Genomic DNA, 21,492 nt, shown 5'->3' with positions numbered 1-21,492 from the left:
CCCAACTTTCAAGAGACTGTTGTGGCATATAAATACCAAAACATGTTTCGCCTCATTGGGAAATATTCTCCCAAATTTAGAAGAAAAAAAAAGTGGAAAATTGATCCATTTTTTACAATTGCAATGAAATAGCCCAATTTGCTGATGCTGTTAAAAATGTAATTTAATCAACAATAAGTTTATTTGTTGAGAAATTTTTTGATGCTTGTGTTTTTCAGAAAGTTTATTGATGTGTTTTTCCATGTATTCCTTAAGAATGCATTTCAAGGCTTTTCTCACTTAAACTCAACAAATGATTCTGTGACAGAGCAGTATCTGGAGAACTTGTCAACCAACAACTCGTATTCACAGAGTGGTGATCAGATGTGTTTATGCCTTCGTAATCCTCGGCTGTGGAATGGTCACCACAAATGACAAGCCTATCCAAAGGGTCTTCTTTACTCGTTTTCTTTGGGGGGAAATTCACCCGTTTTGTTTGTACAAATCTTATCCACTGCTGGCGAATGTTTGATTCCTTCGGGAATCGGTGGGAGCGATTACCCGTTTTCCAGCTATTTTCACAAAACATGACGACACACGTACGAGGCATGATGTACAAATATTCAAATAACTTTGTTCTACAATAATTCAAAATTAAAAAGGATAATAGAGACAGTTGCAAGCTCAAAAAATCGAAAGAACGGCCCGCTGAACTGGACACTTCTTCAATGAGCGAGTGAGCGTCCGCTTTGTTTTCGAGAACGTGACGTCACCATCCATATATGGCACACGGCTGTTTTTTTCAACAGCCTCAAGAAATAACAACTTCGGAGCTAAATTTCATTAATTTTCCCAATAGTTAGGCAACCACAATAGTTTGCATCGAACTATTTAATGCACATATAATCATATTGATAAATTGGTGACCTGCAACATGCTCTTTAAAATTGGCTTGGTCGTGAAATACCTGTATCCGTAATTAATTAGTTTGAAGGCAGAGGAAATTCCCGAGAGACATTTATTTTGTACATGTACACATTAAAGAAGTTATGTACATGTACATTTTAAAGTTGTATGAAATGCACACGTTCACTTTCGTACACGCAACATCACCTCTGAGCTTATGCACATTTTAAAACTGAACAAGGTACGTTTTCATTGCAACGAAAATATTCGTCATTAATAATTGAAGTCTAATTAAATAACAGAAGTCCTTTTGTCATGTTTTGTATGTGCTGTATGCTGTTATGCCTGGTGTTGGCTTAAGGGTGAGGGTGGTGAGCTTGAGATCCTCGGGTCCTGAGTTCAAATCCCACTTGGCTGTTGAATTAATACCAGGTGGGGTTGAGTCAGCCTGTCATCCTTCTGAGGTTGGCAAAATGAGTACCAGCTTGCTGGGATGATTGAGCCATTCTAGTATCCTGTGTCAGAGTGGCAACCTGTCCAGGATTGTGCCCATAGCCCAAGAGGCTGTTTCAGCAGCACCAACTCTCTACACAGAGTATGGTCCCAATGAATGGAATGTATTCTGTTGAGATGTTCAGGGGTGTGTTCAGTTACCAAGCAGCGAGCTAGCGCTTGCCAAGCCAGCCGCTCCTCATCAATGGTTTCTCATGGCTCCGCAAGAAACTTTATAACTGAACACATCCCAGATTCATGACATGGCGATGAGGATAAACATCGAGACCATGAATTCTTTCATCCATGTTGATGACTTCGTCCCTCAAGGATGGTCAACATTAGTCTTCAGCTTTGGTCTTCTCTCTTTCTGACCAAAAGCAAGGTCAGCTTTGGTCTCTCTCTCTCTCTCTCTCTCTCTCTCTCTCTCTCTCTCTCTCTCTCTCTCTCTCTCTCTCTCTCTCTCTCTCTCTCGGTCTCTCTCTCTCTCTCTCTCTCTCTCTCTCTCTCTCTCTCTCTCTCTCTCTCTCTCTCTCTCTCTCTCTCTCTCTCTCTCCCTCTCTCCCTCTCTCTCTCCCCTCTTTCTCTCTCCCTCTCTCCCCTCTTTCTCTCTCTCTCTCACTCTCTTACTCCCTCTATTTCCTACACCCTTCCTCTCCTGTAGCTGTGTCCAATAAGCTGACTCCAATGATAATTGAGGTAACACTGGTCAATGAGCATATTATGAGACGAAGGATTCATCACTCCTTGGGTGTCATTTCCCTGGTCTCTCCAGATGCTCCGACTGAGGCGAGTGATCTCAACATGAAAGACGCATTCTCTGCCACGCTTGATTCTGTGGTTGATCAGTGCCCAGGTGAGATACTCTTCTCATCTTGAGGGATTTCATCTTGAGGGAACTGATAGGGAAAGGCCATCGATGTGTGTTGGTCCCCATGGGTCTGCAACTGTGAACCAGAATAACACTAATTTCCTTGAATTTGCAAGAAGTCATGGACTTAGGGTGGCTGGTTCATGGTTTCAGCGCCTCCAGGCTCATCGCTGAACTTGGTATTCCAATGCTGGTGGTGTGGCAAAGGAGATTGACCATGTGCTCGTTGATGGTCGCTGGAGGATGATCCAGAACTGCAGGATCCACCGGAGTGCTCAGTTCCACAATACTGTCCACAGGTTTCTGGTAGCAACTCAACAGCTTAAATCCAGAAGGATGAAACCATCCCAGCCTAGGCTGGATGTTGGCAAGCTCAAGGATGAAAGGGTAGCTGAGGAGTTTGCGAACAGGCTGAGTAGAGATTTGGGGGGTCTGATTGCTTTGGGGAATCCTGAAGGGTTGTTGAGTGCCTTCATGACCACTGTCGTTGATGTTTCCGGTGGATGTCTTGGAACTCACCGTAGGGCGAAGAAGAATTTTGTCTCAAGGGACACTGGATACCATTGTCCAGAGTCACAGGGTCAGGCTGAATGGCAGAGTTGAGCTGTTCAGGGAGCTGAGGCATAAAACTGTACGTGCACGAAGGGTGGACAAGGAGGCCAATATGTGAGTAATCTGTGAGGGGGTAGAGCATCACCTGTGGTCAAGTGATTCTCATCCTGCTTACAGGGGAATTCATGCATTGCATTCATCCAAGCCCATCCCTCGGTGTATTGCAGTTGGAGCGGAGGGTGGTAGGCTCTTGACAGAGGAGTCCAAAGTGAAGGCCCGCTGGACCGGTTACTTTGAGCGGCTGTACCAGGCTGATCCACCAGCTGATGAGTTGGATGTCAGGTGTGTTACAATCCCTATTTCTGACCCTCCAATCATCTGTGGCCCACCTTCGTTTGTGGAAATACAGGCTGCGGTTAACCAGTTGAAATGGGGTAAAGCTCCTGGGATCTGTGGCATCCAGGCTGAACTTCTCAAGGCTGGTGGAAATGCTGTACTCATGTCATTACATGTAGTTCTGTGCTCTGCCTGGAACACAGGCATCATCCCAACTTACTCAAAGAGGGGCCTTGTTGTCCCGCTCTGGAAAGGGAAGAGGGATCGCCAAGACTGCAACAACTACCGAGGGGTGACGCTGCTCTCAATACCGGGCAAGGTCTTTGCCCGGATAATTATTGATAGGGTTCGCCACCATCTGCTTGAGCACCAACGACCAGAGCAGTCAGGCTTTACACCAAAGAGGTCAACGATTGACCGTATCCTTGCTCTTTGGGTCCTCACTGAACGCAGATGAGAGTTTTGGCAGGGGCTGCTTGCAGCCTTTGTTGATCTCTGTAAAGCATTAGATTCAGTGAATCGGGATGCCCTCTGGATGATTATTGGTCTTCGTGGGGTGCCACAAAAACTGATCAATCTGATGTCTGAAATCTACTCTGGTACTGAGAAAGCTGTGAGATGTGGTGGTACCATCTCTGATGTATTTCCAGTTGTTACTGGAGTTCGTCAGGGGAGTGTTCTGGCCCCCACTCTTTTCAGCACTTGAATGAACTGGATTCTGGGGAGGATGTCTGAGAGATCAAGCTGCGGTGCATCGTTTGGCAATGTCAAGATCTCTGACCTTGATTTCGCAGTTTATGCAGCCATCTTTGCTGTGACTATAGTTATTATTTTGGGGGCCCTCGAGGTGCTGAATGAGGAGTCGGAGCTGCTGGGATTACAGGTTTCCTGGGTCAAAACTAACATCCAAGCTTTCAATGACATCTTGGATGCTGCTATTCTGTCTGTACCTGTTTGTGGTGAGGATGTTGAGGTCACAGAGAGATTCACTTACCTTGGCAGTGATATTCATGTATCTGCTGGCTGAGCCAGAGGTCAACAGATGTCTGGGTCGGGCCTGGGGACTCATGGATTCACTGGATCATGGGGTGTGGTGCTGCCGGTACCTGTGCAGGAGGATGAAAGTCCAAGTCTTCAGGTCCTTGGTACTTCCAGTCTTGCTCTAATGATGTGAGACTTGGATTCTGACCAGGGATATAAGATGGAGACTTAATTCCTTTGGTACCAGGTCTCTTCGGATAATCCTTGGTTATCGCTGGTCAGACTTCGTGTCCAAAGAACAGTTGCTGAGAGAGACTCAAATGAGGTTTGTTACCTTCATAGTCCATGAGCGTCAGCTGTTGCTGTATGGACACGTGGCTCATTTTCCTGATGCTGATCCTGCTCTCCAGTTTCTCTCAGTGGGAGAGCCTTGTGAGTGGAGGAGGCCATTGGGCTGACCACATGCCTCATGCTTGCAGGGGGTTGATCAGCATCTCAAGGAAATAGGGATGGGCCAGGCATCTGCCTGGAGGATGGCCAGATGGAGGCCCCTGGAGTACCGGCGGAAAGTAGACGCAGCGACGTGCTGCTCTGGTGCATGCTCCCATGCCTGACCTGACCTCTCTCCAGCCTCTCCTCCTTCCCCCCCCCCCTTCCTCTCCCACTACTCCCCCCTCTCTCTATCTCCTACTCCCTCACTTGTTATTCCCATTTGTGAAGCGACGGATGGTATTTGCTCATCCTATATAGATAGAGGTCAGTTTGTGTCTGTGCCATAAGCACCACCGCATTTTTCAAATTTTTTTACCTGTACATAAACTCAGTGTTGTTTATGTTAAGTGTACGGAAGTGGATGTGTACTTTTAATACAACTTTAAAGTAAATGTGCACATAATAACTTCTAAACAAATGAAATAAAAATATATCTGTCATGAACTTCCCTGGCATCCTCACTAATTAATTACATACATCTCTCATATTTATTTACATCACATACTGTGTGAATTACATGTCCCTGCACATGTGAAGTAGTTTCTTTACAAATCCTGTATTTGAACACTATTAAGCCATGAAAATTCGGGCGAAAACCAAAAATTCTTTTTATGCCTCCACTGATGAAGTCACTGGAGGCATTAAGTTTTCAAGTTGTCCGTATGTACGTCCATCCATGGTCATTTTCTGTTTTCTCTGCAACCGCTTATCCAATTGAGGCAAAATTTACACCAAAGGTGCGACAACTTACGGATAATTTTTTCATGATAAATGTGATATCATAGGTCACGTGGTGTAGCAGCCATGTTGGAAAATTGTTAAAATTTGGTCCTCTGTATCTCCAAAACCGCTCAATGGAAAAAATTGAAACTTGGTACATGTCAAGTACTTCCCATGGGAAACAAGTGTTATTTTTTTGATGTCAGAGGTGGCTTCGTTATGCCCTCATAATTGCATATGTGGAATACTTATCCAATCAGTGTGAAAACTTTTGAGTGTCATCTAGGGCTAAATTGTATGGGGGGGGGGGAATGATGACATCTTCAGTCACGTGGTTCAGCAGCCATATTGGATTTACCCTAAAACCTTCAAAAATCTTCCTCTCCAGGACGGCTGGACAGATCGAGGGGAAACTTCACACTCATGTTCCCCATGGGGATACCAGGATGTTCACAAGTAATAGGTCACATGATCTGGCAGCCATATTTGATTGAATGAAATAAAAAAAATATATTTCTCTTGAACAGCAAAGGGGATGCAAATTCTCCATGTAAATGTGTATCGTGCCGCGTTGCCTCCAGGTGTGGGGGAGGGGGGGGTATTACAAGTCTCCACCATTTATAACACTGTATTTCTGTTCCCACATTTTCCAGTGCAGTGAAGTGTTTTGAATTATATGCAGAAGGTATGTTTTTGCTTCATGCATGTAACCCTGGGCTATTTTTTTCCATATACAGAGCTGTCAGTTATGTAGGGATGTTTCAGTTATGTAGTTATGTAGGGACCATATACAGAGTTTCATAACCCATGTAGGGTTATGAAATTTGGCAGGAATGATCTACAGGTGATGCTCTATCAAATATATTCCGGTTTTTGTGATATATGGAATACTTTACCCGCAGCACCCCCTACAATTAGGGTATGCACGAAAATTGGTGAAAATTGAAGGCCCCCTCGCGACCAGCTGAGTGCATCGATACGAATGAAACTTTGCAGGTTCATGGTACTCAATGAGTACTACAACTTTGCCTCAGGACATATTGACTGATTTCACATAGGTCAGGGGTCAAAGGTCAATTAGTGCAAAAATCGATAATATGCGAGAGCTGGAGGGAGTGGAGGTGCCTTCGTGCCAAATGCTACTCCTCCTAGGGTTATGGTCGGATGGTCATGAAAATTCACACTAATCGTCTGGAATACATTGTGCACAAACGATCGAGCTGGATTTTCGATTTGGATCTTTGTTCACCCACAGCACCCCCTCAAACTTTGGGGCTTTCCGATTTGAAACTGCATTTTTGGTACTTTTCATTCAAATGGATACCGAGTAGTTATCAGGAGATGGAACTGGATGAGATTTGATATGCATAATCTTAAGGTGATTCCCTATCCGCTATATGACATCCATTTTGCTCTATATCTTATAGTTTCCATGCTCAGCGACCCATCGCCGCCTGCCGGCTTGTTTGTGTGTTTGTCTGTCTGTTTATCACCTACAGGTCACAATTTTAAACTGATCTTCACAAAACTTGACCACATGGTGGAGTTTGTCATGAGGAAGAAACGTATTGTTTTTGAGGTCAAAAGGTCAACTTAGGTGAGGTTTCTGAAATCCTCAATTTTCATCCGATTGACTTAAAATTTGAAGAGAAACTTTATATAGGGTCAATGAATTCAAGCAGCCAAATATTTTTGAGGTCAACATGGATCAAAAGGTCAACTTAGGCCAAAGGTCACCAACTATGTTGGTATTTCTAAAATACTCAATTTTCATCTGATTTACTTGAAATTTGAAGAGGATTTATATTTCAGGTCACTGAATTCAACCACCAATTATTTTGGAGATCAACATGGACCAAAAGGACAACATTGGCCAAATTTCTAAAATTGTCAATTTTCATCCGATTCACTTGAAATTTGAAGAAGAGTTGCATGTTTGGTCATTGAATTCAACCAACAATTATTTTTGATGTCAAATTTGTTTCAAGGATTTTGTAAGTATCGTACTCTGCATGACCTCTTCTTGTTTGTTTGTTTGTTTGTTTGTTTGTTACTTGCAAAATCTAAGATTTTTCAAGTATATTGATTCGTCAGTCAATTTTGTTATTCTGTCTGTCTATCTGTCTCTCTGTTTGTCTGACAATCACCGACAGGTCACAATTCAAAACTGATATTCATGAAACTTCATCAAGTTGTTGAGGTAGTCTCAACTGAGAAGCCTATTGATCTTGAGGTCAAAGGCCATTTTGAGGTCAAATTTCTGAAAAGGTCATTTTTAATCTGATTGACTTGAAATTTGAAGAGGATTTGCATATTGCTTCACTGAATTGGGAACTCAACTATCTTTGAAAGCAAAAGGTCAAAGGTCATCTCAAGGTCAAATTTCTAAAATAATCAAATTTTATCTGAAAAATCGTCAACTTGGATCCTATTAACTTGCAAGTTGAACAGGATTTGCACAGTCCATCAATGAATTGGGAAAGCAACGATTTTTGAGGTCATAAGGTCAAAGGTCAACTCAAGGTCAAACTTCTAAAATCAGCAAATTTCATCTGAAAAACCATCAATTTTTATCTGATTAACCTGGAAATTAAGCATCCATTGCATAGTGCATCACTGAGTTTGGAAACTGACTATTTTTGAGGTCAATATGTCAAAGGCCAACTCAAGGTTAAACTTCTGAAATCATCAAATTCAATCTGAAAAGTCAGTTTTCATCAGATTGACGTGAGCTTTAAGATTGTCAATTCCAATCTGAATTAAATGGACAATTTCATGTATCCATGGCAATCTTTGGAGAGGGGGGAGAGGGTGGATTCTGCAAGTATTGTGCTTTGCACGACATCTTTTTACTTTCAAAATCGAAGATTTTTCAAGGATTTGGTCAGTCGATTTTGTTCTTGTGTCTGTCTGTCTGTTTGTCGTTGTCTGTTTGTCTGTCTGTTTATCACCTACAGGTCACAATTTTAAACTGATCTTCACAAAACGTGACCACATGGTGGAATTTGTAATGAGGAAGATAAAAATCTGGGTCAAGACCCAGATCTGGATATGGATCTGATAATTTCCTCCACCATCGAAGGTGAAGTAGGTTATGTTTTCACCCCTTTCTGTCTGTCTGTTTGTCTGTGTTCAGGATATCTCAAAAAGTTGTGGAAGGATCCAGATGAAACTTATTGGACACGTTGGGTATGTTGTTGGACACGATTAAAGGAGGAATGGATTCAATTTCGGTGAAGATCTGGATTCGAATCTGGATCTGATAATTTTTAAAGTGATTCTTCACTATTGAGAGAGAGGGCGAAACCGATATATAGCACGATATCTCAAAAAGTTGTGTACAGATTCGGATGAAACTTGTTGGACACGTTGGTTGTGTGACAAGGAGGAATGGATTCAATTTTTGGTGAAGATCCAAATCCAGACCTGGAAACGAAATTTATTTAAGTTTTTTTTTTATGTGATTCTTCACCATTGAGAGATCGGACCAAAAACGATATCGTACTGTATAGCATGATATTTCAAAAATGTATTGGGCCCGATATGTTCTCATGGATCAGGCATTACATGGTGGATGGTATTGGCTCTACCAAGTGCCCATCTAGTTTTATAGTAGAATACATGTTTATCGGTCTTCAAATGTACACCAGAGGCCAATGAAGCCTCAGAACTATATGGAGCGAAAAAGATGGTGGCGATTTCTGGGCCGCTGGAGGGAAAGGCATGGCCTGGCTCATGGGTGGTGCTTGTGATGTTGTAGGAGAGGAGTGGATGCATGGCCTTTAGAATGGGCGGTGCTTGTGGCATCGGCATGAGCTGTCCTTTATATGTAAAATATAATATAAATGCACAACATACAACACAATATACACAACACAATATGCAACACACAAATACAACCTATACTTCGATTTAAAGGTAATTTTACTGCTCATCTCAGGACGTAACTCTCAAGGGTGAAAGAAGAATTTTTATTAGAAAAGGTTACCACCTTAGTTAACTTATATAAATGTACACCCTACTAAAATTCCTTTGTGGGAGGAGGGTGGGGAAGGGGTGGGGTGGGAGTCCAGAGGGAGGGGTGTAGTGGAGAAGGAGGGAGAGGAAGGGGTTGGGTGAGGAGGCAGGGGAATCGGTGAGATGAGGGAAGGAATTGCGAAGGGGTGAGGTTGGAGTCCAGAAGGAGGCAGGTGGGGTGAGAGGAGGTTGGAGGAGGGAGAGGAAGTTGTGGGGTGGAAGTCTGGATGGAAGGGTGTGAGGGGTTGAGCCAGGGGAGGATTGGAAGTAGGGAGGGTAAGGGTTGGGATGGGAGTGTGAAGGGATGGGGATGTGGTGGGTATATGCACAGGAGGGAATTGGTGGGAGAAGGGAGGGGAATGGGTTGGAGGAGGGACTAGGCATTGTCAGATACCTTTGATCATGAGTCTATAAAGGAAAAAACGCTCGGTCTTGATACTTCATGTTCTGTTTTGCAGGGGATGATGGGTCACCAGGAAGACCAGGACAAATAGGTATGTTCCAATTTACAATTTGTACCCATTTTGTTTATCTACCCAAACACAGGAGAATTCCTATTTTCAAGGAGGTTTTAGAGTATTATTATCCCCCACCCCACCAACAAGGGCAGAGACGGGAGATATTAAAAAGAACTCCATCTGTCTGACTGACCAACCGACTGATTAATTATCTGCTCATAGACTTTGGTGAATGTGATATTTCAAAAAACGTTGAACATTTAGCTTCCATATTGCAGATATCTATTCCTCATGACATTATATTAACCTGATTAGATCATTGCTGTGATTGGCTGAATTATGTTGCCGTGGCAACTATCTCAGTAACTTGGCTTGTGCATGCAATATTTCAAAGAAATGTTCAAGATTTAGCTTTCATATTTAACATACATCTATTTCTCATGCCACCCAAAAAGTCGGGGAACGAGAGTATCAGCTCCTTGTTTTGCTCTTCTCTTTCTCCTTCTCTTCTTCTTTCTTCTTCTCTTTTTCTTCTTCCTTTCTTCTACCTCCTTTAGATTCTTCCTTTCAAGGCATTATTTTGAAATGGATGTTCACTCTATATGTACTCTACATGCCTGGCCCAATCAATCAACCTTCCCACCACGACTTCTGCAAATGGCACATGTCCCTTCAGGACCTGGTAATGACCAACTTTCCTTCTAACATCAACTGTTCCTCCACTACTCTGTTTGGTTCATCTAATCCTATTCTTGTAAGAGTCCACATCTCGCTGTTGTCAGAAAACCTCCTCAGCAATGCAGAGCCTGTACGTTCATCAGACTGACTAGCAGGAACTGCAAGTTACCCTTTCACTGCAGGACTGGACTTCTATCTCTGCCAACACTGATATTGATGCTGCCTGGGAATTCTTCTTCAACCAACTGTTCCCTCTTCTGCAGAGGTTTATCCTATCTCATCTGCAGCTAATGTTCCCATCCTATACACTGAATCCTGAGGTGAGGTAGTTGCCTTCTCTTCATCCAAGGTCAATCCAATTGAAGGCATTTTCAAGCCATTCCACAAAGCCCACAACAAGTATATGTCGACTCTCAGGCAAGCCAGAAATCATCTGACCAACGTCAAGGCTGAACGCTGAATCCTGTCTCCTTCTATTCCTCAAATATTTGATGGTGCAGTTGTCTTGTTTGTCTTTGCAGTATGCTCCCCCTCCATCCCTTCCCCCACTTCAAATGACACCACAGCTGATTCTGCACGTGATAAAGCTAAATTTCGAAGCAAATACAGAATTGAGAGATTTGGAGTACCCAGCTCCTTACTACCTGTCCCTACCCTATCTACTCACATGCAAATGTTCCTGAACACTATGTGTTTCTTACAGGAGAAGGTGAGGACTTTCTGGCAACTCCTAACTCTGTCTCAGTGATGGGCCCAGAGAGAATCAGCTCCCATATACTTGCTTTGCCACTCTTGCATATCTTGCATATCACAAATCCCAAGCATCTAAGATGACATCCTCTCATTACTTGTTTATTACCTCCACTCTTGTCGTCAGCTCTTGGTTCTTTCTCTGTTCTTGCTCTTCCACAAGCCTCGATTTTACATCAGAAAAATTATCAAATTGTATTGTTACTGAGGAATGTATCATTAATAGGGGGACATATTTGATTCATTCTTAACACGTTCAGATAAACAAGTGATTGTGATACTGAATGAAAGAACATTGTGTGTACAGGGGAAGCAGGCCTGCCAGGTGTGCAAGGGAAAACAGGAAACAGTGGACCTCAAGGCGAGCCAGGGCCAAAAGGTCAGAAATCTCAAGTATTGCTAAATAGCTCCAGCATCATATGATGCAATTAAGTAAATGAAAGTTCAGTGAATGACTCATGCAACTTTACTGTGACCTTTCACTTTGTGATATTTCACCTTGGGATGTTCAAGTTGTTTTTATAGCCATAGATCTATGTTGGGTTCATGAAAATGAGTTGCTGTTTTGAAAATTAATGTATCTGTTTTAACCTGCCATAGTTTGACATTTACATAAGCTTGTGTGGAAGAGTATTTAACAAAAAAAAGAAAGAAAAAAAAAGTGATTTGCAACAGCACTTTGTGTATTTCAAGCAGTTAAAAGTGGCTTAATGTGTTTAATATTTTATATATACCACTAATACCTTGTTTAGTGTATACCACAGTTGGTGGTTTAATTGTTAGACCGTCTGCTCTGCGTGGGTGCTAGTTCAAACTCCGACTTTGTCATTCCAAACAATTTTTTTGTTTAATGGTACGTGCTGCCGCTTTGCTTGATGCCCAGCATTGATAAGGATAGGATGCTGTGCGAGACATAATCCTTGGCTGATGCTCACCAAGTCACCATTCCAACCAGGAGTACGATTGATGTTTAAATGGCGAATGTGGTCATCATTGGTGAGATATTCATACAGTATGCCAGCCTGATGAGAGTAAATAAGCCCAAATTTAGGACGGCATGCTGTTGAACTCATGGGGACTCACTCCTATGGAGTGGTCCAACTGTATTACCATGCATTCTGGCCCTACGGGGTTAGAATATGTGTTTGTTTGACCATGTGCCGCAGCCATTGGGCTGAGGAGAATGTGTATGCCAATGGGGCATTCTTGTTGGACTGTGTACTTTGGCCATGGGGTCAAGGTGCATGTCCCAAGCTGTTTAAATGTTTTGATTTTTTAACCTTTTTTTTTTTGGTTTTAAAGCGGTGCCTTCAAATGAGGTAAATAAGCTCAAAATGTGGATAGGTGGCTCCGTTTGATGTTTATCCAATGTTGACCATACAATCTCTGTTTGTCAGAGTCGCAAGACTGAGGCCTCTGGGTTGGAGGTGCGGCTTTTGGTGTGGGACGTTATGTTAATTGGAGATCAGGGAGCGTTTGACATGCTCCATACATTTTGATGTATGTCTGAATAAATGTCAGTGTGTGTGTGTGTCCTCCATAACTCCAAAACCATGAAACCTAGCAACCTGAAACTTTGCGTGCATACTAAGTGGACTCAAGGAAGTACAAGAGTGAAAATTGGGTGTTTGGTTTAATTAAAACACCCATTTTGAAGATAATTAACGACCCTATTGAATCATATCCTTTATGAGGTGATTTCTCGGCCACCTCACTCTTTGAGGTCTGAAGGCATTTCCTTGATTACCTTGCTGGGGTCTGAAGCTGCCATGTTTTTCGGCCTGCTCAACCATGCCTTGATTTGGATCAGGCCGCAATGATTTCTTAATGAGAAAGTTTTTGTTTTTTCCACTTTCCTCACTAATATTATTAAATGCGCGTTCATCATGGCTACAAATCGCTGGGTATATTGTAATTATTATAAACACCTGGAGATGCCAGCATTCGTTGCTTTATTTATTGGAAAATGTGAAATTGCAAAGCAGTAAGCTTCACTTTTTCAATTGTTTGGAGAATTATATTGAATGAACAAAAGATTTAGGAATGTGCCAAAATTAACCAGCTTCATTGAACTGGTTTCATTGAGTGCAACGAAAATAACTTAATTCAATGCAACATAAATAATTAACAAGCCCCATTGACGTGAAGGCGGTCGCTCATGGGTTATCTATGGGGAATCTCCGGAGTTAGGAAGGCAAAATAAATTAAATTAAAGATCGAATTAAAGAAAGAAAGAGCAAACAATGAACATAACAGGAGGATTAGGGTGAGTGAAGAAACTTTGAAAAATTTCCACTCCATCTTTTTTTTCTGTCAGTAATGCATTTCCCATTAAATACATTCCACGAACAATCAATGGGATTTTGAAGTTCCATTTACACGATGTTTTCCAGGCACGCATCAATGATGTAAATACGTGTGTGTGTGTGTGTGTGTTTGTGTGTCATTGATTAGTATCCACATATATGGTTTTCAGAATGTGGAATGGAGTCCTCCCAGAGAGGGCTCAAAGTATCCACCTTCATTACCCTGCACTTGCTCAGTGAAAAGCGGGGTTAAGCGATTGGTCATGTATGTGTGCCGTACGTAGGCACATGTCTACTTTCTTAAAATTCATTTTCTCAGCAACTGTTAGTCTGATTGATAGGAACTTTTCCAAATAGGTGCGCCTCCTCCTGCAGAATTTTTTCATAATTATGACGTCATAGGTCACGTGGTACTGGCGCCATCTTGGAAAAACTGAAAAACTTTGCGCCTTTATCTCTGAAATCGCTCTATGGGAAAAAAAAGTTGCACATGGCTCATTGTCAGGTACTCCCCATTGGGAATAATATATGTTATTGATGATGTCATTGCTACCTTCATTATGACATCATAATTAGAGAAGTGCAATGCTTTATCGAGTCAGTATGAAAAAACATTTCTCTGCAATTGTTGGTCCAATGGAACCAATTTTCACGATTGGAGCGCCTCCTGCTGAATAATTTTACAATGATGATTATGACATCATATGGCACGTGGTAGAGGCGCCATCTTGGAAAAACCGAAAAACTTTGCTCCTCTTTATCTCCGAAACCACTCCAGGAAAAAATTTTAAAGATGGCTCAAGGTAATGTACTCCCCGTGGGGAATAAGATATGTCAATGATGATATCGTTGCCTTCATAATGATGTCATAATTCGACAATTGCAACATGGCAGCCATATTAGATCTAAGCAAAAATCTTTGAAAATCTTCTTCTCCTAAACCGCCTAACCGATCAATGCAAAACTTTAATTCATCAACTATCTATGGTAAATATAGTTTGATAAAAGTGACATCATCGTTCATTAGTCTGACAGCCATATTGGATCAAAGAATAAATAACCTTAAAAAACAAAAGAGTTGGCTTGCACCAAGTCTTTCTCAAGACTGTGCAGGGTAAGTGTTCTATGAATACCATCTAGTTTCTCATTGTGATCATGTCATTTATGTTGCCTTCCTACCTCCGGTATAGAACCGTGGTATCGCAATTGAAACTTAAAGAACGTGCGCCAAGTGGCTTCACTACGCAAAGCATGAAATGTTTAAAGAAACTTTTTAAAGGAAAATGTTTAATTTTTATTTGTATTTATCGATGCTGAAGTGTCAGGTCGTATAATGGAAGAACAAAAAGGTGAAACATTGTAGAAAATTAAATTTTCACCTTTTCAGCGAGCCAGCCACCTGTTGCACCACAGAGCAACACATGGCCAACACAGGTGAGTAGCCCCGAACTTTTATCAAGTCAATTTATGTACAGTATTCAATAACAGTGCAAATATTGTCGAGCGCTTGCGAAGTGCCTTAAGCACTACAACAAAATTGTTGATAAAAAACGGCTCACTTGGCATGCGATTGGAGACGGAACCATCACCGAACCATCATATTAAACATATACACCTCCCAGAGACGCCCAAAATGTCAAATTTGTCTGAATTTGACAAATGATCATTTTTTAGGAGTCAGAACTGCTTCTAAGTTAAATTCTGGAGCTTAAATTTTGTAAATCAGTTTAGTTTAAGAGATTCTCGAGGTTATTGCATGTGCAATAATTAAATAAAGCCAAGAACGCTGGCATCTCCAGGTGTTTATAATAATTACAATATACCTAGCGATTTGTAGCTATGATGAACACACATTTGATAATATGAGTGAGGAAAGTAAAAAAAACAAAATCTTTCTCATTAAGAAATTGTTGAGGCCTGTTCCAAGTCAAGGCATGGTTGTCAAAGTCAGAGAGAGGCCAAAAACCATGGTGGCTTCAGACACCAACGAGGTTACCCAGGAAACCTCTGAAGACCCCAGTGGGTGAGGTGGCCAAGGACCACTTGATGAAGGATGTAATTAAATAAGGGTGTTAATTGTCTTCAAAAGGGGTGTTTTAATTAACCCAAACATTCAATTTGCACTTGTGCACTTCCTTGGAGTTTCCTTAGTATGCATGCAAAGATTCAGCCTGCGAGGTTTTATGGTTTTGGAGTTATGGAGGAAACACCCTGACACACTGACACACTGACACACACACACACACACACACACACACACACACACACACACACACACACACACACACATACACACACACACACACACACACACACACACACACACACGCACATGCACACACATTGACATTTATTTGTATAGATTGCCATTGATAAAGCTATGCACCCGGAAATGTCCAAGCAATGTCCGAATTGGCCAAATGAACACATGTTTTCAGTGGCAGAAATGCTGCTGAGTTCAAATCTAGAGTTTAGAGAGAGAGAGAGAGAGACAGACAGACAGACAGACAGACAGACAGACAGACAGACAGACAGACAGACAGACAGACAGACAGACAGACAGACAGACAGACAGACAGACAGACAGAGACAGGCAGGCAGAAAGCTAGTTGATAACCTGAAGAGCAAGGATACAGTCTATCGTTGATCTCTTTGGTGTAAAGTCTGAATGCTCTGGACACTGGTGCTCAAGTTGATGGTGGCAAACCCTATACAGCAACTCCTGGGCATGGTACAACAAGTGTGTGTCTACCCTTTCGAGAAAACAACATCTTTCTAATCTCAAGTCTGAACTCTCAAACCTCTCTCCCTCCTCCAAATCCTAGTGGCGTCCAATTAAGTCTGTTTGTGATGTATGTTCACCCTCTATCCATCCCCTCCCTTACTTGAAATGGCTGCAGAGCTGACACTGCACGTGAAAGGCTGAATGCCTAAACTCGGTGTTTGCTTCTAAATCTTATATCCCAAACCCATCGCTTTCTGTACCCACCTTACCCAGTGACACACACCTGTTCCTGGCCTATGTGTCCTTTTCTCCTGACAAGGTGGAGAGCTTGCTGTCAAACCTCGACTCAGATTCTGCAACCAGTCCAGACGGCATCAGCCAATGTGTCCTCAAAGCCTGCTCTTCTGCTCTTGCTCACCCTCTCTATGTTCTATTCACCGTCTCATTTTCTCAAGATTATCTGCCATTAGCTTGGAAATCGGCAAACATTATCACTCTGCATAACAAAGGTGCAAAAACTGATCTCTGCAACTACAGACCAATCAGCCTGCTCCCTATCTTCAGCAAGGTTATGGAATCCATCATCGCTTCTGGCATCAAATCCTTAAACTTCTCCAATAGCTTGATTTTCAACAATCAATTTGGATTTCGACCAGGTCACTCAACCCTGGATATGCTGTTTCTGCTCTGCCAACAATGGATGGAGATCCTAAATGCCAAACATGAGATGAGAGCCATCTCCAAGACATATAATGTTATTTCAATACAGTCTGGCTTCCTGCCCTGCTCACCAAACGATTTTCCTGTGGTATCCAAGGCCATCTCCACTCATGGCTCGCTGACTTCCTCTCCTGGCACAGCCAACATGTGGCCCTTATTGAAGTTGTCTCATCCCCTCTTCCTGTCCAGGCTGGAGTTCCTCAAGGCAGTGTTCTTATGGCCCTGTTCTTTTTCTGGTTTTCATCAATGATCTCTGCAACTCTCTGGAAAACCCTCTTTATATCTTTGAGATGACTCCACCCTCTGTTGTACCATCTGTCATCCCTCAGATCGGCAAGCAGCAGCCTCTTCACTCTCTGCAGATCTGGATGAAAGCACAAGCTGGTCTAATACATGGAACATGTCTTTCGATCTTGACAAATCTCACACTCTCACTGTGTCTCTATGAAAGGACCATCTGGAAATCACCCCCCCCCCCCCCACTTCTACTTTCTCAACAATCCTCTTGAAGAAATCCTTTCATTTAAGCTTCTGGGTCTAACTATCTGCCATGATCTTTCCTGTGAAAGCCACATTTCTAAGCTGGCTTCCAAAGCTAGTCGCCGACAGGGAATCCTCCGTCGTGCAAAGTCCTTTCTTGGCAAACTGAACTTCTGACCACATACAAAGCTTTCATCCACAGCCTGATGGAGTGCTGCTCTCCCCTCCGGGCTGGTGCTCCTGCCTCTCACCTTTCTCGACTTCACACTGTGGAAACCAAGGCATTTCGTATCATTGGTATCTCCTGCGATGAGGCTGTCTTCACTAAGCTAAACTAACACACACACACACACACACACACACACACACACACACACACACACACACACACACACACACCTCATCGATTTAAAGTAGAAACATTGTTATTTGAAGAGGAAATATTACAAGCCATGCTTTTTTTTCAGGTTCCCTATGTATTCTCATAATAAGATGTATGTTTGTTGTAATTTGTGTTTTGTTGGATACAAAAGTGGAAATGAACTGAACTGAATTGAACAGACAAACTCAAGGCCCAGTCTCGAGACTATCCCACCAATAGATTGTGTAAGCACAATGAAAAACCATTATTCTCTTACTAATTGTTTTTCTTTGGGCACAGGACCTCCTGGAAAGCCAGGGATACAAGGTATGTTCACGAGTTGGACAGCTAATCACTGTTTGGCTTTATAACTAATCAAGGGTGATAATCATTATTGTTATTACCCACTTGTATGATGTACTTTTGAATGATACTTTGTGGTACCACTTTCGATAAAATAAATAAAGACGCAAAGTGAAACATTTCTTTCGCTCATATTTTTATTGCTCATTTAATCACAGCACACTATCATTGTGTTGTTACAGGAGATACTGGTGATCCAGGACAACCTGGCCCGAGGGGTAACACAGGCCCACAAGGTAAGAGTGCGATCGGTGGCATTCTCTCAGACTTCTTTTTGAAACTCCTCTTAAAATATAGGACATAAATCTAGTTTGGATCAGGAAAACTGTTGAACATCTTTCATTTTTCTGCTTTTTTTTCATGACTTGCAGGCCAGCCTGGCATCCGCAGCATGATTACTGATTCTGGTAAGAACGACAAACTCTGTAATACCAAATCAGCACCTATTTTTTGACACCGATAACTGACATGTGGTGACACAAGTTCATAAGTTATACTCCAGAATGCAGCATCAAACACCAGAATAACCCAATATTGAGTGCCCAGTACTTTGAATGTAGAAGCAGATGTCCTGAGGCTACAACTAATTATGCTTCGTCTCTCATCATCTTCCTCACAGGCAGATCAGTTACTGTGGCTGGACCTCCTGGTCCACCTGGAGCTCAAGGACTTCCTGGAATTTCAGGTATCCACCACAATCCATTGTTACAATGATGTCCAACATAAACATGTCCACCAAAGAAAATGATGAGCTTTTTCATCTTCAGTGACTGGCAGGGCCTTCGTCATGTTATTTTGAATTTTCCAGAGGGTTGGGACATTTAAAGAATATTTCAACTTGGAAGAAGATCATACGAGTTATATAATGTTGAAATGATGTTTAAATGTTTCTCAAGCTCGACAGTTTGAGCACAACATAAAATACAGTTCATTTAATAGATTGGGTTGCCCCATGAAGTTGTTGGTCATGTTTCTTGGATGATAATCCAAGATACAAGTTGGTCAAGTATCTTGGATTATATGATTTTTTAAAAAGCACCACTACATGCTTAATTAAAATAGGACAACTATAAGAATCAAATACAATGATTGATGCACACTTACGTTGGATGAACAAGGATCGGTCATGAGAGGAAGGGTAAAACATCTTTTAAAATGAGTGAGCTGTGGCAATTGGTACTCATAAAGTCGAGTGGAAAAAAATAAAAAAGTATTCGTTTCCAATAACCCAACTGTCCCTATATTTCCCACCAACCCAGTAATTTACGAACTAATTTAGGTAGTTTCCGTATGCTTATGGCCCCTTCAGTTTGCTTTGGAAGCCTTTGTTTCATTTTAACCATTTCCACTCGGTTGGACAAAATGTGTTATCGATACCTTGGAATTAATCTGTGCAATCATCGATGATCATGGTGTTAACGTTGAGAGCCAAGGACCAGTTGTTGAAGTCAAGGAATGGGAAGTTTTCCTGGATATGCTGAAAATGCTCTGTTAGGTAGTCCTTATGTCAAGTGGTCAAATAACTTGGATCATTTTGAGAGCACATTTGCCAGGCCAGTTGGTTTATGGTTCAAATGATCAGCTGGTACCATCTTTGTAACTGCTGTAATACCCGGGTTCATGTCAGGGATGTGTTCCTTAAAGGTGTGACAAATATCGAAACGTCATAAATCAAAGCAATTTTTCTCAAAAGAATTTCACCCTGAATAATTTCACCAAAGGTAACACTTTTATGCTGCCTCTTAGCCACTCTACGGTACAGGACCTTTCTTTATGCCCAACCAAAGTAGTTCCCCCACAAGGTAGGTGGAGGTGAAGGCTGAGACCACAGATACGAGTACGAGAAAGGACGGATGCTCTGAGTGATGTAAATGTGGGTTCAAGTGATGTAAACCAGGTTGTGGTATTAATAAAGTAACGATGTATTTGGGAAACGATGGAAAAGGGGGAGACTACATCAGGGTATTACCATACTTGTCTTTTGGAAACCTTTGATTTTACACCATGTTCTGCTTTTTGTACAAGTCACTATGTACATGTACACCATGGTTCAGAATGACACCATGCTCCACTTCTTTATTTCAATCACTATGTTCATGTAAATCTGTAGGGGGTTTTTTTGGATACAAATTTGAGGCTTGTGGAGGAGCGAGAATGTAGAATGCATAATGTCATGCTCGAACAAAACAAACAGGAGAAAGAGAGGGAGAAAACACACCAACAGCAGAGATGAGGGACAAAATAAAGGTAAACTTGATGAAATAAGGGATGTGGGGAAGAATTATAACTGGTGAAGGACATGAGGTGAACAAGATGGATACAGCTGCAAACTCTCATGAAAGAAAAACTGGAAACTGGCAAAGAGGTGTGCTAGGAGAGGGTGAACAGGGGTGTAATACATCATGGTTTTGGATGGGCGTTGATCTGAGATGGTGGTGAACAGGCTTGAAGACATGGAGGGAAGAATGACATTGAAGAGAATGTAGAAGTTGTTTCCACAATGGGGAGAGGGGGTTGTGGAGGGGGGGAGTGAGAGGAATGTATAAGTGGAGGTGAGCAGTAATCCTGGATTTAGGTAGTTTCACCAGAAGGAGGTTGATGGTGGACCGCGTGAGCCCTGCAGAAATCTGGGGGGACAAAACACAGGAAGAAAGAGGGTGCAAGACCAGAAAGGAGGCAGTAGAAGACAGCGAGACCACATATCTATCCACAATGGTGAAGTGATAGACCCATAGACTCAGCTTCAACATGGAGAATTCCAATAATCTTAAAGGCCTTGGTTTCAACACGTTAATCTGAGCAAGGTGTGAACCCAGGGGAGCCAGCAAGGAAGGGGGAGCAGCACTCCATCAAGCTGCAGATGAAAGCCTTGGAGGTGGATCGGAGTTCAGGTGTGCCAAAGAAGGACTTTGTATGATAGAGGATGCCCAGTCGGTGACTGGCTTTAACGGCCAACTTTGAAATATGGTTTGCCCAAGAGAAATCATGGATGCTATTGAGGCTCAAAAATATGAGTAACTGAAACTTTTCAAGAGGATTGTTAAGGAAGTAGATGGGAGGGTTTGCCAAATGATCCTTTCAGAGAGACAGACCACATGTGCCTCACATGCCATGTGTGACTCACATAAAACTGGAGTGCAAGACAGTGCACGGAAAGAGCAGAGGGTGAAAGACCAGAGAAGAGGGGGCAGAAGATAAATAACCGACCGACCTCTGTGATGTGAAAGTGATCTGTCCATAGACTCGGCTTCATCATGGGAGTTTCCATTGATCTTGAAAGCCTTGGTTTCCACAGTGTCAAGCCG

At 42.2% G+C, this 21,492-nt stretch overlaps 1 protein-coding gene across 1 annotated transcript in view; it reads left to right on the top strand.

Moving 5' to 3' along the window:
* The window catches only part of COL17A1 (collagen type XVII alpha 1 chain), a 169,845-nt gene that overhangs the window by 82,132 nt on the left and 66,221 nt on the right, over positions 1–21,492 (top strand). Inside the window, exons 32-37 of the mRNA XM_085869930.1 lie at positions 9,805–9,840; positions 11,540–11,611; positions 18,125–18,151; positions 18,370–18,423; positions 18,559–18,594; positions 18,807–18,872. Coding sequence (XP_085726056.1) covers positions 9,805–9,840; positions 11,540–11,611; positions 18,125–18,151; positions 18,370–18,423; positions 18,559–18,594; positions 18,807–18,872 — 291 coding nt within the window. The remainder of the gene's footprint in view (positions 1–9,804; positions 9,841–11,539; positions 11,612–18,124; positions 18,152–18,369; positions 18,424–18,558; positions 18,595–18,806; positions 18,873–21,492) is intronic.

The sequence above is a fragment of the Eptatretus burgeri genome, chromosome 1 (genome assembly GCF_056783735.1).
Source record: "Eptatretus burgeri isolate ZD-2024b chromosome 1, Ebu_testis_v1, whole genome shotgun sequence".
In the NCBI taxonomy this organism is placed as follows: Eukaryota; Metazoa; Chordata; class Myxini; order Myxiniformes; family Myxinidae; genus Eptatretus; species Eptatretus burgeri.
Note: the sequence above shows the minus strand (reverse complement) of the source record. Positions and strands in the feature narration are given on the sequence as shown.